The sequence below is a fragment of the Mustela lutreola genome, chromosome 2, assembly GCF_030435805.1.
Source record: "Mustela lutreola isolate mMusLut2 chromosome 2, mMusLut2.pri, whole genome shotgun sequence".
Lineage (NCBI taxonomy): Eukaryota > Metazoa > Chordata > Mammalia > Carnivora > Mustelidae > Mustela > Mustela lutreola.
Window position 1 is genome coordinate 96,190,653 of NC_081291.1, and position 22,400 is coordinate 96,213,052.

Here is a 22,400-nt window from a genome sequence, read left to right on the forward strand (position 1 = left end):
CAAGAGTACTTCTGGGTGGTCAAGAGATCCAGGGAGAGGGGCCAAGTTCAGGCATATGAGAAGTCAGGAGGCTGGATGGGTGACCCACATCTTCCAGGACCCACTGGGGTGGTGACATCCCCAAAGTGGGCAGAGGTCTCAGAGCCTGTGTGCAGCCAGGAGACTGTGCCTGCAGGCTTAAGATGGAGAAGGGTAGGCTGTTACTGTTCCGGTAGCTGGGGCATCCCCAGGGAACTGAATTAACTTTGACCTGAAGAAGCATCATTCTGCCAGGAGACCCGATTGGCATTACAGTGAACCCTATGCACAGTGCATGGCCTGGGAGGTGGGCTCCCCATGGGACCCTTCCTTTTATGGGGCTTGCTGGGTGTCTTCCCTGCTGTGTTTGAGAACTGCCAGCTGTGGGAAGGAATTGGACTGCCCACCCACACAGAGCCCACAAATTGTTCTCGTTTATATTGCTGGAGAGTGGATCATAATATTCCATGTCAGAAACGGAAAGTATTCGTGCCCAAATGCAAAATGTTGCTCTCTGATCTAATTGCACCTTTAATTCATGGCCTTTAGGTTTAACCTGAATTGGAGGCCTCCTGGTGAGCAGAAGGAGAAAGTAACGTTTATAAAGTCACAAATGCCAGGGAGGAGCTCAGCTTCCAGCAAAGCGTATCCCGGCGACCCCTCCCTCGGGCTAGCTTCATTTATTTCTCCCATACCCTTGCTTCCAGAAGGTTCCATGACCTTCGCTGTTCAGGGCCTCTGGGCAATGGGAGAGTTCAGGGAGGCCCCCCAGTGAACATTTAGTGAGTAGTGGTCTTTATGGCTTCACGGTCCTCTCCCAGCTGTCTGCCGCCATTTCTGGATGCTGCCTGACCCTCCCTACTCTTTTTCTTCCCCACTCCCACACTCTTGGGTGTCAGCTCTGTTCTCGTCCCCTCAGGGAGCCCTCCTGGATGCTCCTGTCCACCAGGGCCCAGTAAGGTGTCCTCTTCTTAAAGCCCAGGGGGCTTGGTGCTGACTTCTGACATACTGTCCATCACTCTGTGAGCTAACCAGATGCTGACATATGATCTTCCTCATGGGCTGGAGGGTATAGCAGCTTTATCTCTGCACCTCTGGTGCCCAGCATCGGCTCAGCAGGGAGTAGGCTCCAGGGGACAGGCTCCAATAAATGTTCGTTGGCCCAATAATGAGGAGCATTCTGGATGCTTTTTGCATCGCCAACCCAGGGCCCTGAACTTAGAAGATGTTCAATTTAGGTTTATTGTAGCCTAAGAAAATGTTTGTTGTAGACCTCTCCACACCCAATTAGTTGTCAGTATCCGCTTACTTATTTTTAAGGATTTTATTTACTTATTTGTTAGAGAAAGAGAGAGCACAGGCAGGGGGAAAGGCAGGCAGAGGAAGAAGGAGAAGCAGACTTCTGCTGATCAGGGAGCTGGACGTGGGGCTTGATCCCAAGACCCTGGGATCATGACCTGAGCCAAAGGCAGTTGCTTAAGCCACTGAGACACCCAGGTGCCCTGGTCAGTATCTTTTTAGAGAGCTTACTTGGTGATGGAAATGGTGCCAGCTAAAGGAGACCAGGACATTTACCAGAAAGGGCCAGTTGCTCTCAGATGCTGGGGTGGGGGGTAGATTAGAAAAGCAAGCCCTGGTTGCTCTGACAGGGGGACTTATTCTGCTGCTTATTGGGAGTCCAGCCCCAGAGTTCTTTTACTTTCCAAGTTTCACCAGGGCTTGCCGGCCCTGTGTACCCGGTCGGCGGGTGGCCTCTGTCTGTGGGACATGCAGCGGGAGTGTAAACACCTATCAGAGTTATCTTCAAAGGCCATTCCATGGGTGTCTAGACTCCAACTCCATCTGCACTGCCTTGGGGAACCACCTTTGTGGCCCGTGACATATACTGTTCACTCCTTTAATTTCGGCAAATCTTTATCATGGTAAGTGGAATTTGATGGAAAAAGGAGGGAAAGAGGAGTCCACAGCCCTGCCCAGTGAACCTTCAGGATGAGCTCACTGACTGTGTGTGTCCCTGCATATATGCATCTGTATGTGCCTGTGTATGTGTGTCTGTCTATATGTGTGCGTGTGTATATATGTGCACTTACATATATGTGTTTGTGTGTGTATACATATGTGTATATGCTTGTGTGGATGTATATGTATATGCGTGTATATACAGTCATCTGCATGTGTATATATATGTGTGTGTGTCTATGTGTGGTTGTATATTTGTGTGTGTGTGTGTGTGTGTGTGTGAAGTTAAATGAGTTGATTTCATTTCATGCCCCTGTTGTAGGCAGTAGGCAGGTCCTAGAGTTCTGAAAATATCTTAAATGACTGGAGGGTTATTGACTTAGTGGCAGAGCTTCCAGAGGGGGCCACTGTAGGGAACAGCACGCAGTTGAGCACGCTAATTCAGTTAAGTCCTGACATTAGAGACACGTTTACGAGCACAGGAACACGCGGGCTTTACTGCATGGCCATTCCTTGCTGGCCACCTGTGGACCCCCATGGACCCTTGGCTGTCCCCGGCTGCCTCTCACTCCACATCTGTCAGTCCTCCAGGCACGTCCGCTGGCTGCCCCTTATCATGGGAATAAGGAAAGCATGCTCAGGAGAGGAATCTGCTCTAATAACACCCCGTTCATTCCAAGGCCACTCAAAATCAATTGAAATTTGTCTTTCTGATGGATGAGAAGCTCTGGAGGAGCCCTGAAGCCCCCAGGCCTTGGCATGAGATAAACTAGCTCCCATTCCAGCTGTGGGATCTTGGGCTGGGAGTTTGGACCTCGCCGCTGCAGGTTGCCCCTCTCCTCGGTCCGGCAAGCGCGGCACCTTTCTCCGAAGATGGAACAAGTCAGTAGAACATTTTCTCTTCGTAAACATTCATGAAGTGTTAGTGTAGTACTAAGCCTGTGGAGGGCTGGATTTTCTCTTTTCTTTATTTGATGACTCAATCATGTTAATGAAGACAGAAAAGCCTGAGCTAAATTAGGCAAGTCCAAGAGAAATTTAGCCCCGGGCAAAATGATTTTGTGAATGGCGCTTTATGGTGTTTGAATTTCAGGCCTTGCCGGGGGACAGGTGGGCAAAGGTGGTTGGGGTTGGTCATCCTTTCTCAGACTGGTACCACTGCCTGGGACCTGGGGGCCTTTGGCCTGGTCGCTGATTGCTGGAAGCCACACTCTTGTATTGGTCAGGGTTCTCCGGTGGCCAGTGACAGAAAAGCCCGACCAAGTCTTAAAGGAAGTGCCCTGGCTCGTGAAACTGGCTGGTATGAAGGCTGGTGTGGCTTCTTGTGTGGGCCCCAACCATGTTAATCCTCGCAACAGCCCCATTTTACAGATGAGGAAACTAAGGCACAGAATCAGCTATGAAATTGCTTCCAGGCACATGGATAGAAAGTGCCAGAGCAGACGTCTAACCTCCTTCAGGCTGCTTTCCTGCTGACAACCACACAGTACTATCTTTCCCAATGAAACGCTGCCCACTGTGGCGGTTCCAGAAGCCGGCTTCAGAAGGAACTCCCAGGTTGCCTTGCTATGGGCTCCTCGAATCCAGGCTCGGTATATAAATGGTTTTCTCTCACAGTGCGAGAGATGGATGGTATCTTTTTCTCGAGCTGTTACCAGGAATGGATATTGCTTTCTCCACCGAGAGAGGTCTGGCCTCCCAGGGAGCGGGCCTCTGACCTCCCCGCTCCCTCCCTCCGCTCCTCCCCTCCCCTGGCCTTCTCAGGTGACCTCAGAGATAAGTCAGAGCTCCCCACCCTGGGCCTCCCACCCACTCTTTATCTTTTTCTCTCCCTACCAAAAGGCCTGTAATTAGGAAACATTAGCAGGCTCCAAACAGCTTTCATACCTCAAACATCCTGTGTAATTGCACTCAGCAGTGCTCTTCCCTGGCTATTAATGTCACTTTTATGAAGCAATGAGGAACAAAACACCCCGAGGCACTTAAAACATTTTTTTATATAATATGCATCTTTTAGGAGTGGAAGTTTAAAATCACCTGCCTGACAGAGACATTGATAGACAAAGGCATGGGAGCCAGGGAGGTGGGGCCCTGGGAAGAGGAAGAGAGTCCGAGAGGAGCTGAGGCGCCCCATGCTGCCCTGGGCAGAGTGTGGTCGCTGGGGCTGGGTGGGTCCCCAGGGGAGGAGAGGTGGGTCCGATGAACAGCAAGCTTACCCTTCTGCCCAGCTTCATCAAGTGTGATCGCTCTCTCCTGGGGCTCCTGTGTGAGATCTTCTTCGTGGGCATGTGTGGGCCTCTAACAGAGGTGAATAGAAGGTTACAGACTAATTACGATAGTGGTTGCTGAAATACGTGGGGTATGACTGTGTACGTGTGTGGAGATCAGGTAGGAGGGCAGGAGGGAGAGAAATGAAGGGAGACATGCTTCTTAGAGCTTGTTGTTAAAGAACTTTGGGAGTTGTGGTGGGTCACCAGAACCTTCTCCATTGTGGAGGTAGGCTTAACCTTCATTTGCCCAGACAGACCCATGTCTTTCCTCATCTCTAAAACCTTCCCCAGAAAGGCAATCACCCCACCACATCCCTCGTTCCAGCGCTAAAAGCCTCCTGCCACTGATAGGTGAGCCCAAGGACCAAAGGCCTGATGACAGATCCCCTCAGGTTGAAGGCAGGAGTGGCTCTCAAGGCTGTGGAAGGAAACGGGGCTCCTGACAGGTGCCAGGACAGAGCTGAGGCGGGGCAGAAGGGGCTCAGTGCCCTGAGAGCCCAACTCACAGCTCCCTCACACAGCCTGCCTTGGCAATGGAAAGAAATGGGGTAAGACAAAGCTTTAGAGGGAAGGTTAGGCAGAGTTGAGAGGTGTAGCCAAGATGGGTAGGAAGAAAATGGAAGAAGAAGGGAGGGTAAGAGTGGGCAGAAACAGGTGGGGACACTGAGTGTAGCTCAGGAGACAGGGTTCTGGCCTCAGTGGGAACAGAGCAACCCTCCCATGAGGCCTTTGGCTTTCCTTCCCCTTATGGCCGGAAGTACTAGAATACTTAGGCCCAAATCCCCCCGTATGGGAATTGCCCCTTCCCGCAGTTTTACTTCCGTAGTTTTAGTTACTCACAGCCAACTGCGGTCCCGAAGCAGAGGATCCTCCTTCTGATGTACCGTCAGAAGGTCAGTTGCAGCCTAATGCTAGGTCACAGTACCTGCATCGTTTCCCTGCCTCCATCTCATCCCGTAGACATTTAAGCATTTAGTGCCGTGCAGAAAGGCATTTTAAGAGAGAGACACCACATTCACATAACTTTCGTTACAGTAGATTGTTGTAATAGTTCTCTTTTATTATGAGTTCTTGTTGTTAATTTCCTACTGTGCCTGATTGAGAAATTCAACTAGGTACAGATGCACAGGAGAAACATACATAGGGCTGGGGACTGCTCGCAGTTTCAGGCCTCGTCCTGGGGGTGTTGGAAAAGGTTCCTACAGATAAGGGGAGGACTCCTGTACTTCTGGTAGTATCATAAAGGAGCAAGCCCAGCATTTGGAATCTAACGTCCTGGGTTTATTTCCATTTTCCTTTAAGTTCTTTAACTTCTCTGAGCCCCTTTTCTGCCCTGTTGCAGAGTGTAAGATCTTATTTATGCGGTGCTTGGCAAGATTAGAGAGTGTTTACCTTCTTTATAAACTCTGAGGCTCAGAAAGGACCATTTGCCCTAGCTAGTACTAGTGGTTGCAGTGGCTCTCGTTGGAAGGGCGTAACTGGCCTGGGGTGTGGGGTGAGCTGGCAGAGGGAGGCCCTGGAGGCTCGAGATCAGCATTCCTGCACCGCTGTAGAGAGACTGCTTTTGGGCGGATACCGTCCCAGGGTGCACTTGTTATTAATAACCGGGTTGCTGTTGTTCGTAATAGTGGGAACCATTGCTGCTACTCCTCACCCTTAATTAAGCACCAGCTGTATACCAGGCACTGAAAACAGCCAGTATGACCTCACTGAACTTTCACCAGGGCCATGCAAGCCAGATGGTGTTTCTCCCCATTTTACAGAGCGACCCTGGGACTCAGGGCAATTTTCCAGTCACAGGACTGTTTAGAGGTGTGGTTAAGACTGATCGATCGCAGGCTTATCTGGTCACAAAGCTCACTCTTGTACATCTTTCCCTGAAGCCATTAAGGAAGGGATCTCAGAGTCCTATGTCACTGAGCAACTGGAGAACAGGAGTAAGGAGATGCCAAAGTTTCCCTGTTTTCTACAAAGGGAAAGGGTAGGTTTGGGAGAGCTGGGTGTTAGTGAGTAGGGTGCTCTTTAAGCAACCCATGAATTTTTTTATAAGCACAGATAGTTGGTGATGTGTGGATTAGGAGGAAGGGAGCAGCAGGTCCAGGAGGATCTGGAGGGGGATCAGGAAGGGCTGGCAGGTATCCAGAGGAGCACACAGGTAGCCCCTGGGGATGGCTGGCTCCAGGCCGTGATGGAGGGGCCTGTGGGTCAGTTTCCACCCCTGGGCCTCTGCGAATGTTCAGGAAGTGAAGACTCCTGAAAAGGGAGATATGTGACAGGATGGGTCCCATTGAGTTGCTCTGTCCTCTCCAGTGGCCTCAGCAGCAGTCTGTAGGACCAGCCCCTGCTCCATTGGAGGTGCTCTTCTGCTGATAGAATAGAGAGGGTTCTGGACATGCCACATCCCCATCTCTTTGGACCCTGTCCCACTCACCACTCCGGTGGTGACAGGCCTGCCTGACACATTTCCCAGTGTCACAAAGGACAGCCAACATGAAAGATGTTGGACGGGGGAGCTCTGCCTTTAAGCCAGGATGGTCCTTGGCAATGGGCTACATTTACAAGTAGGTGTCAATAGCTCATTAGGCAGCGACAAGCCAGGGGTGACCCAGGTAGGCGGGGCCTTAGCGGGTGGGGCCTTGCATGTGGCTGGTCTCCTTTCCATTGGAAATGACCACAGGATGCAGAAGCAGGAGAGGCCAGACTGAGCGGGTGGGATTTGCAGTCATCTAATACAAGTCATAGAGGATGGCAGGCCCACGGTGTGTGGCACTGGCCTGAGCGCCCCTGCCATGATGGGCTCATTCTGGGAGCTGAGTTTAAAAGAAATATTGGAAACTCTAGAGCATGCCTTGAAGAGGGTGACCCTTAATCATGTTCTTCAAAGAATGTTTGTGGACCTGGGAACCTCAGCCCAAAGACAATCTGTAGCAAAGTCGAGGAGGTAAAGGAGTGAGATCGGAGTCCTCCCCAGGCTTCCCAGACTGACCACACTTGAGCAGCCACAGTCTCAGGAAAAGATGCCCTGATGTGGGTCATACACAGTGGCCACAAGCTCACCGTCAGGAGGGAGTAGACAGAATGGAGGGCGTTGTGTCCTCTCCCTGGGCTAGATTTGATTTTAGTGCACTTGGAGAATGGGAATTCTCCACTCTGAGAATGGCTGGAAGCCAAGAACTTTAGGGAAGCCAACCTCTTCCTCCTGCTCTGGCCTCCTCTCTTGTCTCCAGGATGGCTCCAGCTGGCCATAGACAGCCTGGTCCTCATGCAGTCAAAACTCTCCACCCCCATGCAGTGAGGAGCCCGTGTCCCCAGCCCCTCTCCCAGTGTGGTGGCCCGGCTTCGGGCTGGCCTCCGCTACTGAGCAGAAATCCCTCGGAGCTGCAGTGACAAGTGCTCAGCTTCTCCCAGTGGTAACTGTGCTCCTCTCAGTGGAACCCAGATCTGGGCAGGGTGGGATTAGGCAGCTGGGGTCTGGGGCCCTGCAGCTCCCGCCCCTGCCTTGTTCGACAAGGCCTTGTTGGACACCAGTGAGGACCACATTCAATCGACAGCTTAAGATAATCACATGTGTGAGGCACTGGGATAATGACAGCTGAATACCCTGCCATGGTTGCCATAGTGACCAGCCAAGCACTGGTTCCCTCCTTTTTTTTCTTTCTTGTTTTCTGGGCCTCCTTGTTATGGGGCTGGCTGGTGGGGTGGGGGCTGAGTTTGGGAAATGGGAAAGAGGAGGAAAGGGGGAGGGGAGACCCAAGAGGGGCAGCCCATTATCCTCTTTTTAAATACCCCAGCTGGAGGTGTTTTAAATCCCAACAGAGACAGAGAGAAACAGTGTCTTAATCCCTAGCTCCCTGTGAATTATTTAAAGGGATCTTGTCAGAAGGATGAATTTGTCACTGTTGCAGTGTCAACAGCAGCAGCAGCTGTCATAATGGCTGAGGACCCCACTCCAGGCAGGGCCTGGTACGAGATGCTGCTGCCTGGTGGAAGTTACAGTGGCCCCGGGGGCTGTGGACCAGAACCCCCCTCCCGAGGCACAAGCCTGCAGTGTTTCTCCTGGCGTGCTGGCAGAGACCGGGGTGTGAAATGTGCCAGGATGCAAAGAGATGCATGCCATCTGGACCTTGGGCCCAGCCAGCCTCACCCTCCCTGAGTGGGGCTCCCAGAGCCCTGGGATCTCTGAGCAGCGAGAGCTGTGCACCCTGGCTGGGAATGGGCAGAGCCCACCGGTGCCCGTAAGACAGTTGGTAGGTGGGCATACCCAAGGGAGGGCAAACAGGTCCCACCTGGGCCACAGCCAGCACACCCAACCATACATGGACACACACACACACACACACACACACACGCACACACACACACCAAAGATGATACAGGGGGGCAAACAACCAGACAGACAAGGAAGAGTCATAGATCATACATACCATGAAGGAGAGCTGAGACTTTTTTTTTTTTTTTCCCAGGTTTTATTTATTCATTTGAGAGAGAGACAGAGAGAGCACAAGCAGGGGGAGAGGCAGAGGGAGAGGGAGAAACAGATGCCCCGCTGAGCTGGGAGCTGGACATGGGGCTCGATCCCAGGACCTGGAGATCATGACCTGAGCTGAAGGCAGATGCCCAGCCATCTGAGCCACCCCGAGAACCAAGACTTTGAAGGAAAAATAACAGACCTGTGCTCAGAGAGAGGCTAAGCATGTTTCTCTGGAGGGCTGGTACCCATAATAACTGACTTGCAGGGGTCCAGTATGCCATGAACTGTCATATTTAATCCTCATGCCCATCTCCTGAGTTAGGTCCTGTTAGAGCAGCGGAGGCTAAGAGAGGTTTAAGGACTTGCCCATGGTCACACAGCTGCATCTGGTCTGACTCCAGAATCTGGACTCTTGGGCTAAGCCAGGGGTCACATGACTTCTGGAGTGCAAGAGTTAGTCATGGTGACAGCAGTGCCACTTAATCCCAACCAAAATCTCCTTCCCAGCCATCAGGATGTGTTCCGCTCGGGGGCATCTCTCCTGCTTCCACCTCAAGACAGTATTTCTTGTATTTTTCCCTCTAGTCCTTTTTTTTTTTTTTTTTTAAAGATTTTATTTATTTACTTGACAGACAGAGACCACAAATAGGCAGAGAGGCAGGCAGAGAGAGAGAGAAAGGGAAGCAGGCTCCCCACTGAGCAGAGAGCCCTCCTGGACTCTGGCAGGCAGATCCCAGGACGCTGGGATCCTGACCCAAGCTGAAGGCAGAGCCCTTAACCCACTGAGCCACCCAGGCACCACCCACCTTCTAGTCTTTCTTAAAAGGATTTTGTAGAGACATTTAGAGACTGCACTGGGAAACAATGAGTATGTTTTTCATATTCTCATTGTTTCCATATCTGTGTCCTTTCTCCCCCTCCCTGTGCTTTTCTGCATCACAGAGTATGTAGTTGAGGGAACGCCTAGCCTCGTACCCCTGTAGGAGGAAAGCCCTTTAAAGCAGTCCCTGATAGCAGGTCCAGTTCTGGGGCACGCCACAGGGAGCTGTGGTAATGAGTGGGGGGCCCTTCCTGTCCTCCCAGCCCAGCACATCTGGGAGGGAAATGAAGGCTATTGGGAGGTGAGCTCTCTTGCAGCCCTCAGGGGGGCCATTGAGTAAATCGCTGCTTTGGTTGGTTGGTGTACTAAATGGTAGATCCCTCAGGGCTTGTAGGAATTTATGCCCCATGGACCACATTTTACATTTTAATTAGCCCTCTAGCTTGTCTAATATCCCAGCTCTTTGAAGCCTAGTGTCCTGTCTCTACCGGAGCCTTGGAGTCCAGGCTGATTGGGGGAGGGGGTGGTGGCTCTGGCCCAGCCCAGGAAATCTGCTTCTCCATGAGAATCGGGGGCCTCCTGTGGGCTCTGTGAAGTTGTGTGCTGTCCCAGCCTCAGTGGGCTTCTTGTTCAGAGAGGCAGCCATCTCTAACTGGGGTCTGAAAGTGGGTCTTTGGGTTTCCTCTGATTGGGCAGTGCCGGGGACGTTCCATATGGTTCCATGGGGCGTGTTGGCAGTGACAGTCTGCAGAATAACAGGTTCCTTCAAACAGCAGTTTGTGCCCAAATACAGACTGCCAGATGGGACCAAAGCCTGGGCGCCATGTCCAACTTCCTCTCCCTGTGGTTTGAGCTGGTAGTGGACGATGCCTCCGGGGATTGCCTAGCTGAGAGGAGGGAACCTGTGCTGAGCCCTGCCCAGAGGACGCCCTGGAGATTCCAGGAGGGGCAGGAAAGGGGGCCCTGGTTGGCCCTCTGCGTCTGTGTGGAGGTGGAACTTGGCCCTCTCGGCCGGCCCTTCTGCTGACCAGAGACGGGATTATTTATTCAAGATGGAGGAGATGATTTCCACATCCCGATGCGTCAGCCAGAGGTGGATCCTGCGGTTGACATAGCAATGGGGCTGCTGCTGACACTAGTGGGAATGATAATGGGTCCTTACTGAATGGAAGCTCCGTTCAGGCCTGGAGCAGGATGGGTTACTCCCATGATCTCGGTCCTCTAGGCACCCATGGAGGTAAACGGTCTTCTGCAGATGAGGAAACTGAAACTCAGGAAGTCATTCATGGTTACAGAGCTGTAACTGACAGGCATCCGGCCACCGGCCTCTGGCAACCTGTCCTGCCTCTCCTCCTCCCTGCCCCTTGTCCTGTGCCATCTGGCAGTCACCCTGCTTCCAGGGTCTTTTGGCCCTGTGCTAGGCACACTTCTGCTCCAGAGAGTCCGTTCTTGTTCTAGCCTGGAATGTCCCTCCCTCGTGTGCCCTCCAGGCTGAGGGCTCTAGTGTGTCATTTAGATCTCTGCTTCAAAGAGGACCCCCTCCTTGAGGACCCCACTGCCAGCCATCCCTCTGTTCCCTTACCTGTTCCTTAAGAGTATGGGACAGTTTGATACTGTTCCTTTGTTGGCTGTTCATCTTTGTGGTTGCTCTGTTAGAGTATGAGGCCCCCAGGGCGGGGACTTTGCCTCTTGCTCACTGCTGGGTCTCCCTGACACCCAGGACACTGCTTGGGGATGTAGTAATTATGAAACCTTTTATTTAAAAAGTGGGTTTAAATGCACTGGGCTTTATACAAATCACAATAGCTAGGTTCTTGTTAGGCTAATAGAAGCCACAAAGCCAATTTCAATGATCTCTTCCTTCGCTGCAGTGTCCAGAGGAAGTGGCCTTCCTGGCCAGGTGCCACGGAAATGGGAAATGGCTTATTCAGGGCAGTTAATAGGATGCAGACGTGGTAGCCTCTGGGTATTCGGGAGGGACAGGGTCTACACAGGGTGTTGGGGCAGCAGTCCAGGTTGCTGGTAACTATCACAAATCTTTCAGCTCCGTGCTTGGAACTGTCTTCAGAGACATACAGGGGAATCAGCTAGATTCTCTTAACTTCATTCTGTAGTAGGTCTTCATTTTTGAGCAAGGAATATTCTTTCTTAGTTTGTTCATCCATCTGACTCATCAGATTTGGCTGCATATGACTTTTGCCTCTTTTTTAAAATCCAGATTCGCTCTTGGAGGTTAAAGAATGCGTTCGAGTTTCTGAAGGTTGTTCTAGAAGTCAGGGTAGATGGTCAGGTAGAATTCACGGCAGTGGTTTTGAAGGGGAACAGCATGTTTTACACACACACACACACACACACACACACACACACACAGAGCTAGCCTGCATATAGGGGATACACCGGCCACTCCTGAGCAACAGTCCTACGACACCTGACTTCCAGAAAGCAGGTTTAACAACCGCTGATCTTGGAGGAACCTAAAGCTGTCTTTCTTGTACATCAAAGTCACAGTCTCAAAGCCTGAACAAGTACTTTCTGATGGATGTCATTGTTTTCTTTACTACGCTTATCTCAAGGATTCAAGGATGGGTGGTCCATTTGCATCAATAATAGTGCCCTTTCAAAGGCTATTAATATTCTGCTGGTTGTGCAAAGCTGCTTTGTTTCTTTTCCCAGGCGCAAGTTAGCCAGGTGTCACCTGCACTAAGTCCACAGAAAGGATTGGGGCTAAGGAGACAGAGAACTTAAGAAACAGACCAGGGCCTTGCTCATTCCTTCAATCTTAGAGTAATTATTGAAGGCTAGGTGCTGGGATTACAGAGAGGTCCCCAACACAGTGCAGCCTGCTAAGGGCCAGCCGTAGGGAAGGTGGATTTGTGTTTTAGAAAACTCACTGGGGCAGGGGAGTTAAAGAGAAGGACTGGCAGAGTGACTAGGAGGGGGAGGGACTTCAGCAGGGGGCGGGGAAGGGGGAAAGGGCCAACCCTGTGAATGAGCTCTGGAGGAGACAGGAGACTTGGGTTTGGCACCTCCACCCAAAGATGGGGAATGGAAGTGGAGAAGGCGGAGTCTAGAGTGCTTCCTGGATAGCTGGCATAGGGCCTGGCTGGTGGAGGGGCCAACTGTGTGCAGGAGCACTGCAGAGAGCATGGGGGAATGCGGAATATTCATCAGGAGGCATCCAGCAGCCAGCTGGGGTAGAGAGCCTGGGGTACCCGGCAGACCTGGAGGTCCGTGATGGGTGAGACCTGAGGTGGTTGCAGCCTTGGGTGTGGTCAGCAGCTCTCTGGGCATAAAGGGAAAGGAGAAGGGATTCCTGAGAAACCAGTGGATTTCAGGGATCCCAGACATTACTGAATAAAAACGCAGTTGTGTGATACCAGTGCTGCAAAGCTAAATGCATGGAGTTATTTTGCTTGTCGAAATCAACTAATAAATTAGTCAAAACATAATTCCCTGTCCTCAAGGAGCTCACAGCCTGGTAGGGGAATCCACAGTCGTACACGGAGCAATTAACAAATAGTTCAAAACAGTGTCTTATGAAATGCTAAATTGTGTGGAAAAGCTCAGTCATGCTGTGAGCATCCAGAAACATGGTAGCTGCGTATAAGCCAGGAAGGCGTCATAGAGGGCAGAGTACTTGAGCCCCTTCACGGGAGGGAGCCACACCGAGGGCTCGAAACTACCACCCACCAGCTGCCTGACTTCAGGCCAGCTATGGGATGTCCCTGGGCTTCAGTCTGCCCATCTGTCAACAAAAGGTTTTCATCAGCATGACCTACAGTGGTTTCCAGCCAGATCTGTTCCTCTCTGGTTCTGCATCTTGGAGGAATGGAGATGGCATAAGAGTGGGATAGAAGAAAGGTGTCAGGCCCATCAGAACCTCAAAAACAGCAGCAAGAGGCAGGGATGGGCACTGTCTCTGGGCGCAGATGTGAGAGGATGTGGCCCTGGTTTGAACCCTTGCCATCTCTCGCCTGGTCTGTTGTCATTACTTTCTGACAAACAGCGAGTCAGGGCACAAGTCCAGGCATTAAGTAATGCCATCCCTAGTTCGTGGTCATGGGGATGTGAGGGAGAAGCCAAATAAGGAGAGTATTGTTCTGGGAGAAATGGCAAATTACAGTGACAAAGGGGGTGTGTTAGACACGGAGGGTGTTTTGGCCTGATACCTGCCTGATGCCAGGCTGGAAAATCGAGGGGTCCTTGAGTGGGCTCCTGGGCCCAAGGTTCTGATCTCATCTTTGGACCACGCTGGTGATTCTCCTTAGGCTCCCAGTGATGGGGATTCCACTTCCCTGGCCACCTGTCCCCTCTCTGGTTGCCATCTTTGCCTCACCTCGGGCATCACTTGTTCATCCACAAGTAAAACTTGCTCAAGCAAATACTGGTCACTTGGGATATAGGGATGAAGGAGTGAGAAGGGCATCCCTGGCTCAGTGGCTTGGTCACACAGGGGTCTAAAGTTACAATGGGCATGCCTTTTGTGGTTGTCAAGGTGTCAGCTGGACCAGAAGAAAACAAAGAGTTTTATTTTAAGGTTTATTTATTCATCTTAGAGAGAAAGTGCACATGAGAGAGTGTGAGCAGGGGGAGGGGCAAAGAGAGAGGGAGAGAGAGAGAGAATCTCCAGCAGACTCTCCGCTGAGCGCAGAGCCTGCCTCTGAGATCAGGACTTGAGCTGAAATCAAGAGTCAGACACTTCACTGATGGAGACACCCAGGCGCCCCAAAGAGGACTTTTTTTAAAAAAGCTACATTGAAGTATTAGTTACATGTCATAAAATTTACTCATTTGAATTGGACAGTTCAATAATTTTTAGTAAGTTTACGGAAGTGATATAGTTATCACCACAGTCCCATTTTAGAACATTTCCATCACCTCCACAGAAGATTGTTCATGCCCATTTGAAGCTACTGCCCATTCCCATCTCCAGTGCCAGGGAAATACTAATGCTTTTCTATCTATAGATTTGCCTTGTCTAGACAGTTCATATACATGGAATTGTGCAATATGTGGTCTCTTGAGTCAAGTTTCTTTCATATAGCACAACGATTTAGAGTTTATCCTTGTTACATCTATCAACACCTCATTCTTTTTTATAACTGGATAGTATTCCATTTTCTGGCCACGTTACATTTTATTTAGGTGTTTACTAGTTGATGGACATTAATAAGGGTCTTATGTGCCATATTGGAATCTGGTGGAGAGCTCTAAGAACGGAGGACTAGAGTCAGAATGGTGTGCTTTATAAATCTTAGCCCACAAATAAAGATGCACAAGAACAATCCTGGACCTTGTTTTCTTTTAGTCAAATTATTGCAGACTCTCAGTAGTCCCTGTCCCACTGGTTGATGAGAATTTCAGTCTTGATTAATGGTTCTTCCTACAACGCTTGTGCAAAGCTCCCAGAGGTCCCACTCAGAGCAAATCGGAGAAGGCTGCTACATGGTCCATAGGCCCATGATCCTCTGAGGCCCAGCCACCTCCAGGTGTTCTGAGCAAGCATAAACTTCTAGAGATGATGGTAGCTGCGGGTAATAACTATTCATACCTATCCTTGTCTATATAAAAGAATATCTGAGGCTTGATCCTAGAAGTGAATGGCTCGGTCAAAGGGTATATGCAAATAAAATTTTGATAAAGAAAACCAGAATTTTTACAGAGCCTCTACCAATTTGCCCTTCATCTAGTTAATAGATCAAGTGCTTAGTTTCCACACCTTCTCCAACACAGTGTGTTATCAAACTTCTATCTGACAGATTTAAAAAAAAAAAAAAAGTATCACAATGTGGTTAATTTCCATTTTGGTTATATTGAATAATGTTCAGTATCTTATCATATGTTTATGAGTTCTCTTTTAGTGAGCAGTTTGTTAACGTCCTTTGCTTATTTTTGTATTTTATTATTGATATATAGATTATCTTTATATATTAAGGGAAACTAATACCTTTCCCTAAATAGTTCCTTCCCAGCATGTTTCCTTTTTTTTTTTTCTTTTGATTTTACTTCTGGCCATTTTTTTTTCTGCCATTAAAAGAAAAATTGTATGGAGTTGAATCGATCAATCTGTTCATTTGTGGCTTCTGAGTTTCATGTCATAATTACTGCACATAAATTGTCTCCATAGTTTCTTTTAGTATTTTTATAGTTTTGTTTCTAATGTTCAAGCTTTGATTCACTAAGCATTTATCCTGAAGTAAGGAATGAGATATGGAGGCAAAGTTGTTTTTTCCCAGATGGCTACTCAGTTATCACAATGATTTCTTAAAATGATGTACCTCTTCCCTACTGATTTGAGTGGTGGCCAACATTTTAAATGTTGAGAGAAATTATTGATATGACTTCTCAAAGATTTCCTTAGCCACACTGTGACCGGTGGGCTTGTGAGTACCCTTTGCTCCAGATTCTTACCAAGACTTGATACTTTATCTAATTTTTGGCTGATAAAAAAAGTCATGGTACTTTGTTGTTGTTTTAATGGAAAAAGACAATTATAGAAAGGAACACAAGAAACATAGGTCAGATGCCTGGAAGGTGAGGCCGAGAAGCTGTCACTGAACAGAGACCTTTAGGACATCAGCTTTGGGACAGGCAGTGAGAGTGCCTCCCGGGGACCGGGGCTAGCCTAGACCTTGGCTGAAAGAATCTGGGTTCTACACATCTGTGGGGTATGATATCCAGAGCTGGTAAGGCTCCTCTTTTTTAGAGAGCTGGAAAGCAGTGTGCCTGGGAACACAGTGTAGCTCAAAGTGTGGTTGGGGAGGTAGGACTGATGAGTGGAAGAGTGCTGAGGGAATGCATGACCTGTAGTCTTATCAAGGCCCTCTCTGGCCCCTCCCCAACACTTGCCCCATGAGAACCTAGAGATTCTACCCCAGGATACCTTTTCAGTTTCTACAGGTCTAGTTCAACCTACTATCCTGTGTTGTTGGTACTGCTACATGCACATCCAGTTGTCCTGTCCACCTATTGGGGTGGCCCTCCAATCCAGTTTCTACATCACAGAAATCTAAAAACTCAGCTCTGATCACCTGTGCTTCTCCTCACTAAAACTCATCAGTGACTTCCAGTTACCCAGGATGAAATTCAGAGTTCTAGACCAGACTCATCCTCTCCTCTTGCTTATTCCTGCACCTTTAGCTTTTTATGACTTTCTGTTACACCAGTGACACTACTCAATGGCACCAGGCCACATTTTCCCACTGCAGGGTCTTTACACTTGCTGTTCCTGGACCTCGATGCTGCACTCCTTCTCTGTTCCTCTCAGCCACCTCCAGATACACACTTCTAACTCCTCTCTGACCACCACCTCTCAGTTTGGAGGGTCTCCCTTGACACTCCTCTGTGTATCCGGTATATCCCCTCTCTTGGCACCTTGTCATTTTCTCTCATAGCAATTAGCCAAGTGTCATTATTTTTTTTTAAAGATTTTTATTTATTTGTTTGACAGAGAGAGAGAGAGAGAGAGAGAGAGAGAGATCACAGGCAGGCAGAGCAGCAGGCAGAGAGAGAAGGGGAAACAGGCTCCCTGCTGAACAGAGAGCCCAATGCGGGGCTCGAACCCAGGACCCTGAGATCATGACCTGAGCCGAAGGCAGTGGCTTAACCCACTGAGCCACCCAGACACCCCCCAATTGTCACTATTTAGTTACTTTAATAACCATTTGTCTAATTTTTATTTCTCTTCCTAGATTATAAGCTTCATATCGTTGTATCCCCAGTGGCTAATAGAATGCCTGGCATAAAGTTCATGTTCAGTAAATATTATTTTTTCATTGATGAATGAATGATGTATAACTCAAAAGCAAGGAAGCTGATTCCACATATCACAAACAAATAACAGTGTTTGTCCCTCCCCGCTGGGAATGCCATTCCACTCTCTCTCTGTCTGCTGAAATACTCCCTTTCTTCAAGGCCCCCAACCCTAATGGCCACTTGCCTGGAAGGCTTTCATTCCTCCTCTAGCCCGCTCTGAGCACGTTTATTTTTCCAAACCCTGTCGTACCCACTGGCAGGGGAATGAAAGGAAGAAATGAATGTGAGACTCTGTCTTCTCCTTTCCCCAAACATCAGGAAGTTATTTTTCCTTTCTCTCAATTTCTCTCTGCCCTTTCCCTTTGAATATACAGCATTCCTCCTAATTTGCTTCGATCCCTCCCTTAGGAGCTGCCATGGAATCAATTAAATCTGTGTAGAATTTTATAACTCAGGGTCACCCAGTATGATTCCTCATTTTACAGATGAGAAAACTGAGGCCCAGAGAGGTTAATGTTGGAAGCGATTACCTCTGTTGGGTCTTATAATACCAATCCGTGTCATTTCCTAAGATAAATGTTCTCAATATCCCAGCTCCACAAGAGTAGAAATGCCTCATTCTGTCTACTTAAGACTCACTACTGGTGACAGTCTCAGTGCGAAGGTGAGCCTCAAAAGGTGGGCTTCCAGTCCTGTTCCCACACAGTGAAGCTGAGGGAGTCTTGACTACTACAGAGTCAGGGACTCTGCCTGGGAAGCTTCCTCTCCTAAGTGGGGCCACAGGCTTCACCTGTGCATTGACAAAGGTGCCCCGTGTTGGTGCTGAGACTTTACACAGCCCGGTTGAAGTAGAAGTAGAAGATGGGGACTTTGCTGTTTAAATCCTTGCAGAACAAACCCGTCCTTCCCTCCGAATTCACATAGGGTCCACGGGGAAAATGTTATTTCGAAACAGCCATGAAAGGGAGAGAGGTCTGAAAATAGGAACTAAAACCACTGTCAGCAACTTCGCCCTAATATATTTGCTTCTGGTTCCAAAAACCCAGGCAAGCAGAAAGTAACTTTAACAAACACATTGAAATAGAACATAACACAGTCTTTAAGAAGGAATAAAAAGGGGTTCGTTGACTTATAGAGAATCAATAAGAAATTAAGTAGAGTTCAGCTGAGGTGTGCAGTGTGCAAGGATCTGGAAGGAGCTCACCTGGGACATCAGGCTGGGGAAGGGACTTTCCCCTGGGGCGCTGGCAGAGGTGGGGGAAGAAGGGCCTTGGATGGACCATTACTCACGTTTCTCGGGGGTGGGGCCCTGGGCAGCAGGAGCGGCCGGGATGTTACTCTGCAGGCCTGGGTGGGTTGGGTCAGCTCTCCCTTTGCCCATTTTTCCCCCATGCCATGCCTGGTCTTTAGATGCTCTGGCATTATGCTTGAAGGACAGCCTGGCCCTCTAGCTCCTTCAGGGGACTTAATTCTGTGCAGGAAGCAAGTGCATCTCTTTCCCATGCACCCATGCACTTCAACTTTTTAAGTGAAGAATTCTAATTTGTCCATTTCAGCTCCACACTGTGAACAATAAGCAATTAGCACAGTATTTAGAGAAATGGCTACTATTTTCTACCATTTTTTTTTTTTTGCCACTGCTAAATATTAAGATCAAAGATCTTAATTTATTTTTTCTTTTCACTTTAGGAAGCTTAATTTCTTCTGTCCCTTGTTTGTTTCTGGCAAACTGAGCAGAATTTAACAGATGCATTGAAACTCCCTGGAATACTCTCAGTTCTTGAGGTCAGGGTCCTGAGAGCTCCCCAGTAGGGACAGCTATTTCTTCTTCCAGCCCAAGCAAGAAAGAAGGACCTGGTAGGTCTTCTCTGTTTCCTGCCACAGAATGGCGTGGTTAAGGAAGCTGTGCCTTTGTGGACCTCCTGCCCCATATTGCCCATTACAGAAATAAGTTAGTAGGTGCATCTGGCCGTTCAAAGCACTTTCCTATCTCCTCTCTATTCTGTCTCCTCTTATGGTGTGACCATGGGCAAATTGCATATCTTTTCATTAGTAAATTGGGGGTGACAGTATCTAGTTTTCAATGCTATAGGGAAGATCGAGAGACAGAACTTAATAAACGCAATGTTTCTCTTCTTCTTCCTACCTACAGGACTGCTAAAAATGAGTTTTCTTTTCCAGTGTGAAGCATGCTGTCTCTCCCCTGCTAAGAAGCCCTCCTTTCTCCTGCATAATACCCCCCAGCATTCCCTGCCATCCGGTCCCTGCTAGAAGTTTGCACACAATGAAGCTTGATTTGCTTCCTCAAGAATCTCAGCAGGCCCTACTCCTACAAGTTTTCTGGTCTAACTCTTTCAAAGGGATTGATGTTGTAAAACAAAAATTTCTGAAACTCTACATTTGTTGAGAAATTCTGAAGAGCCTTATATTCATATGCTTTTCAGGACCCTAACAGAGCTTCACCACAATAAAGGAAAGAGGTTCAGAGCTGATTTCCGAGGTGAGGGGTGTTCTGTTGTCAGACCCCTAATCCACAGAGTGGCTGTGGGGAAGAGAGGCCATGGCACTGAGGTCTCAAGTCCCTGCTGTTGCCCAGAGCCGGAAGCTGCAAGTTGTCCCTGTGACTGTAATGAGCCATAGTCCCAATAGGGGTGCTGTTAGTTGAATGAAGGTAGGCTTTCTAGAGGGAAGTCTGTTGTTATTTCAGGGTGGCCAGCAGAGAGATCTTTGAAGTTGGCTCATGAGGAAGTGTTTAAAAGCAACTTAGGGTTAGTAGCGTTCCTGTCTTAGGTCAAGCAGCCGGGCTGGTGAGCTCGTAAGGCCCCCTCTTGCCCCAGGCTTCTCTGCTTTGCTCTCTTGGTCTTCTTACTTCTTACTCTCTCTTTTGTGTTTTCGCATGTGTGCACCCGTGGCCCTCCCGGTTCAGTGGGAGGAAGTCAGTGGCTACGATGAAAACCTGAACACCATCCGCACCTACCAAGTGTGTAACGTCTTCGAGCCAAACCAGAACAACTGGCTCCTCACCACCTTCATCAACCGACGGGGGGCCCACCGCATCTACACGGAGATGCGCTTCACTGTGAGAGACTGCAGCAGCCTCCCCAACGTCCCAGGCTCCTGTAAGGAAACTTTCAACTTGTACTACTATGAGACTGACTCAGTCATTGCCACCAAGAAGTCGGCCTTCTGGTCTGAGGCCCCCTACCTCAAAGTAGACACTATCGCTGCAGATGAGAGCTTCTCCCAGGTGGACTTTGGGGGAAGGTTGATGAAGGTCAACACAGAAGTCAGGAGCTTTGGGCCTCTGACTCGGAATGGTTTTTACCTCGCGTTCCAGGATTATGGAGCCTGTATGTCTCTCCTTTCTGTTCGTGTCTTCTTCAAGAAGTGTCCCAGCATTGTGCAGAATTTTGCCGTGTTTCCAGAGACCATGACGGGGGCAGAGAGTACATCTCTGGTGATTGCTCGGGGGACATGCATCCCCAACGCAGAGGAAGTAGACGTGCCCATCAAACTCTACTGCAACGGGGACGGAGAGTGGATGGTGCCCATTGGGCGCTGCACCTGCAAGCCTGGCTACGAGGCGGAGAACAGTGTGGCCTGCAAGGGTAAGTCCAAAGGCCTTGTAAGGCCTCTGCTTCCTGTCCACCTGGGGCAGGGACCAATCTTCGAATTTTCCCCTCCTCCAGCTCTGGGTCACAAAGGAACAGAAGTGCCTAATGGCTAATTATAAAGCTCTGGGGAACCTGTGTCCACAGCGTGAGGCATGATGTTTCAGTTGTGTCCAACCAGAATGTCAAGTGTTCACAGTGAGGGAGGAGATAGAGAGGGTTCCAAACAGTAGATAAGATAAGAACTTAATAACCACTCAGTTATATTTAGTTTGGGGATATGAACTTTCATATTCTCTCTCACATGCATACGTGTGCTCTCTTCCCCTTCCTTCCCATCCTCCCTCCCCTAGACACACACACCCCCGCATAGCGTTAAGCCTGTGCTTTAAGACATGGAGGATTGGGGTTGTCGTGGACAGTTCACTCAAGTGTAGTTGAGAAGTGACTGAATTTGGAAACTATTTTAGGTCATTTCGGGTCAGCTTCTCCATTTTACACAACTTGTTCCTGGACCCATGCAGCTCGTGAACTCAAAGTCCTATGCTTAGTGGTCTTGCTCCAGCGGCTCAATGCCAAGTCCTGGGGCAGGGACGGGGACTTGCTTTCATGTGTCCTGGCAGGAGATCCATTTCCAGAAATGGGGGAACGTGGTACTAGCTATTGTATTACCTTTTCTTGAATGATGCTTGGGGCGTGTTGGGGAGCTGTGTGCTCACATGGGTTCCCCTCACTCCAGGAGAAATCATGTCCAGTACATGGTAATAAATGAGCTGAGCTGGCTGGAGATTCTTCTCTGAGAGTCAGTAGGAGGGTCTAGAGAGTCCTTGGCTCATTTCTTTAGGAAGTTCATAGAAGCTGAACATGGGTAGAGGGTATCCAGAGTTGGGGAAGAGAAGACTGCTTTCTTTTATGAAGTTTTGCCTATAGCTGTCAAAGTTTCAGATTCACATAGACCTCAGAAATGACAGCCTTGACCCTAGTGCATCATTTAAGCTGCTTCAGACCTTTGGGGGACAAACTGGAGTTGCAGCTGCATTAGCTCCATCGTGAGCATCCTGTCAGTTGTCCTCCCTGATGTCACCCCCCTTCTGGCCTGAGCACAAGGCTGTCCTTGACTGTCTCCTTTCCCACTTCTCTGCTCCCCAAATGCATGCAGTCAGGCACCAGGCACAGGCTCACTAAGGCCCATCAGCCCTGCAGTCCTTTGGACTCAGCTAATTGCCTGGGCTGGGGCACTCATGCAGCCTTTCTGAGGCCTGCTGAGAGCAGAATGTTAGGCCTTTGTGTCTTTATTGGATTTCTTGGTTATGGTACCCTGATGGATGGTGTGGAAACAGAGGAGAGAGAGTGCCAGATCAAGTGATGAATCAAGACAGACAGTTTTAACACCAGACTTGTCCGGCCCCACCGTGCTCCTCTTTGTCCTCTTGGTTGGGGGTGGGGGGATGTGTCCTCTTGGACATTTGTCAGGGCCTGAGTTGGGACCCAGGCAC

The 22,400-nt window shown here is 49.3% G+C and overlaps 1 protein-coding gene across 2 annotated transcripts in view; it reads left to right on the top strand.

Moving 5' to 3' along the window:
• EPHB1 (EPH receptor B1) overlaps positions 1 to 22,400 on the top strand; it is a 419,068-nt gene that overhangs the window by 139,050 nt on the left and 257,618 nt on the right. For both annotated transcript variants that reach the window (XM_059162673.1, XM_059162675.1), the window contains exon 3: positions 20,220 to 20,901. In XM_059162673.1, the coding sequence (XP_059018656.1) occupies positions 20,220 to 20,901 (682 nt within the window). The remainder of the gene's footprint in view (positions 1 to 20,219; positions 20,902 to 22,400) is intronic.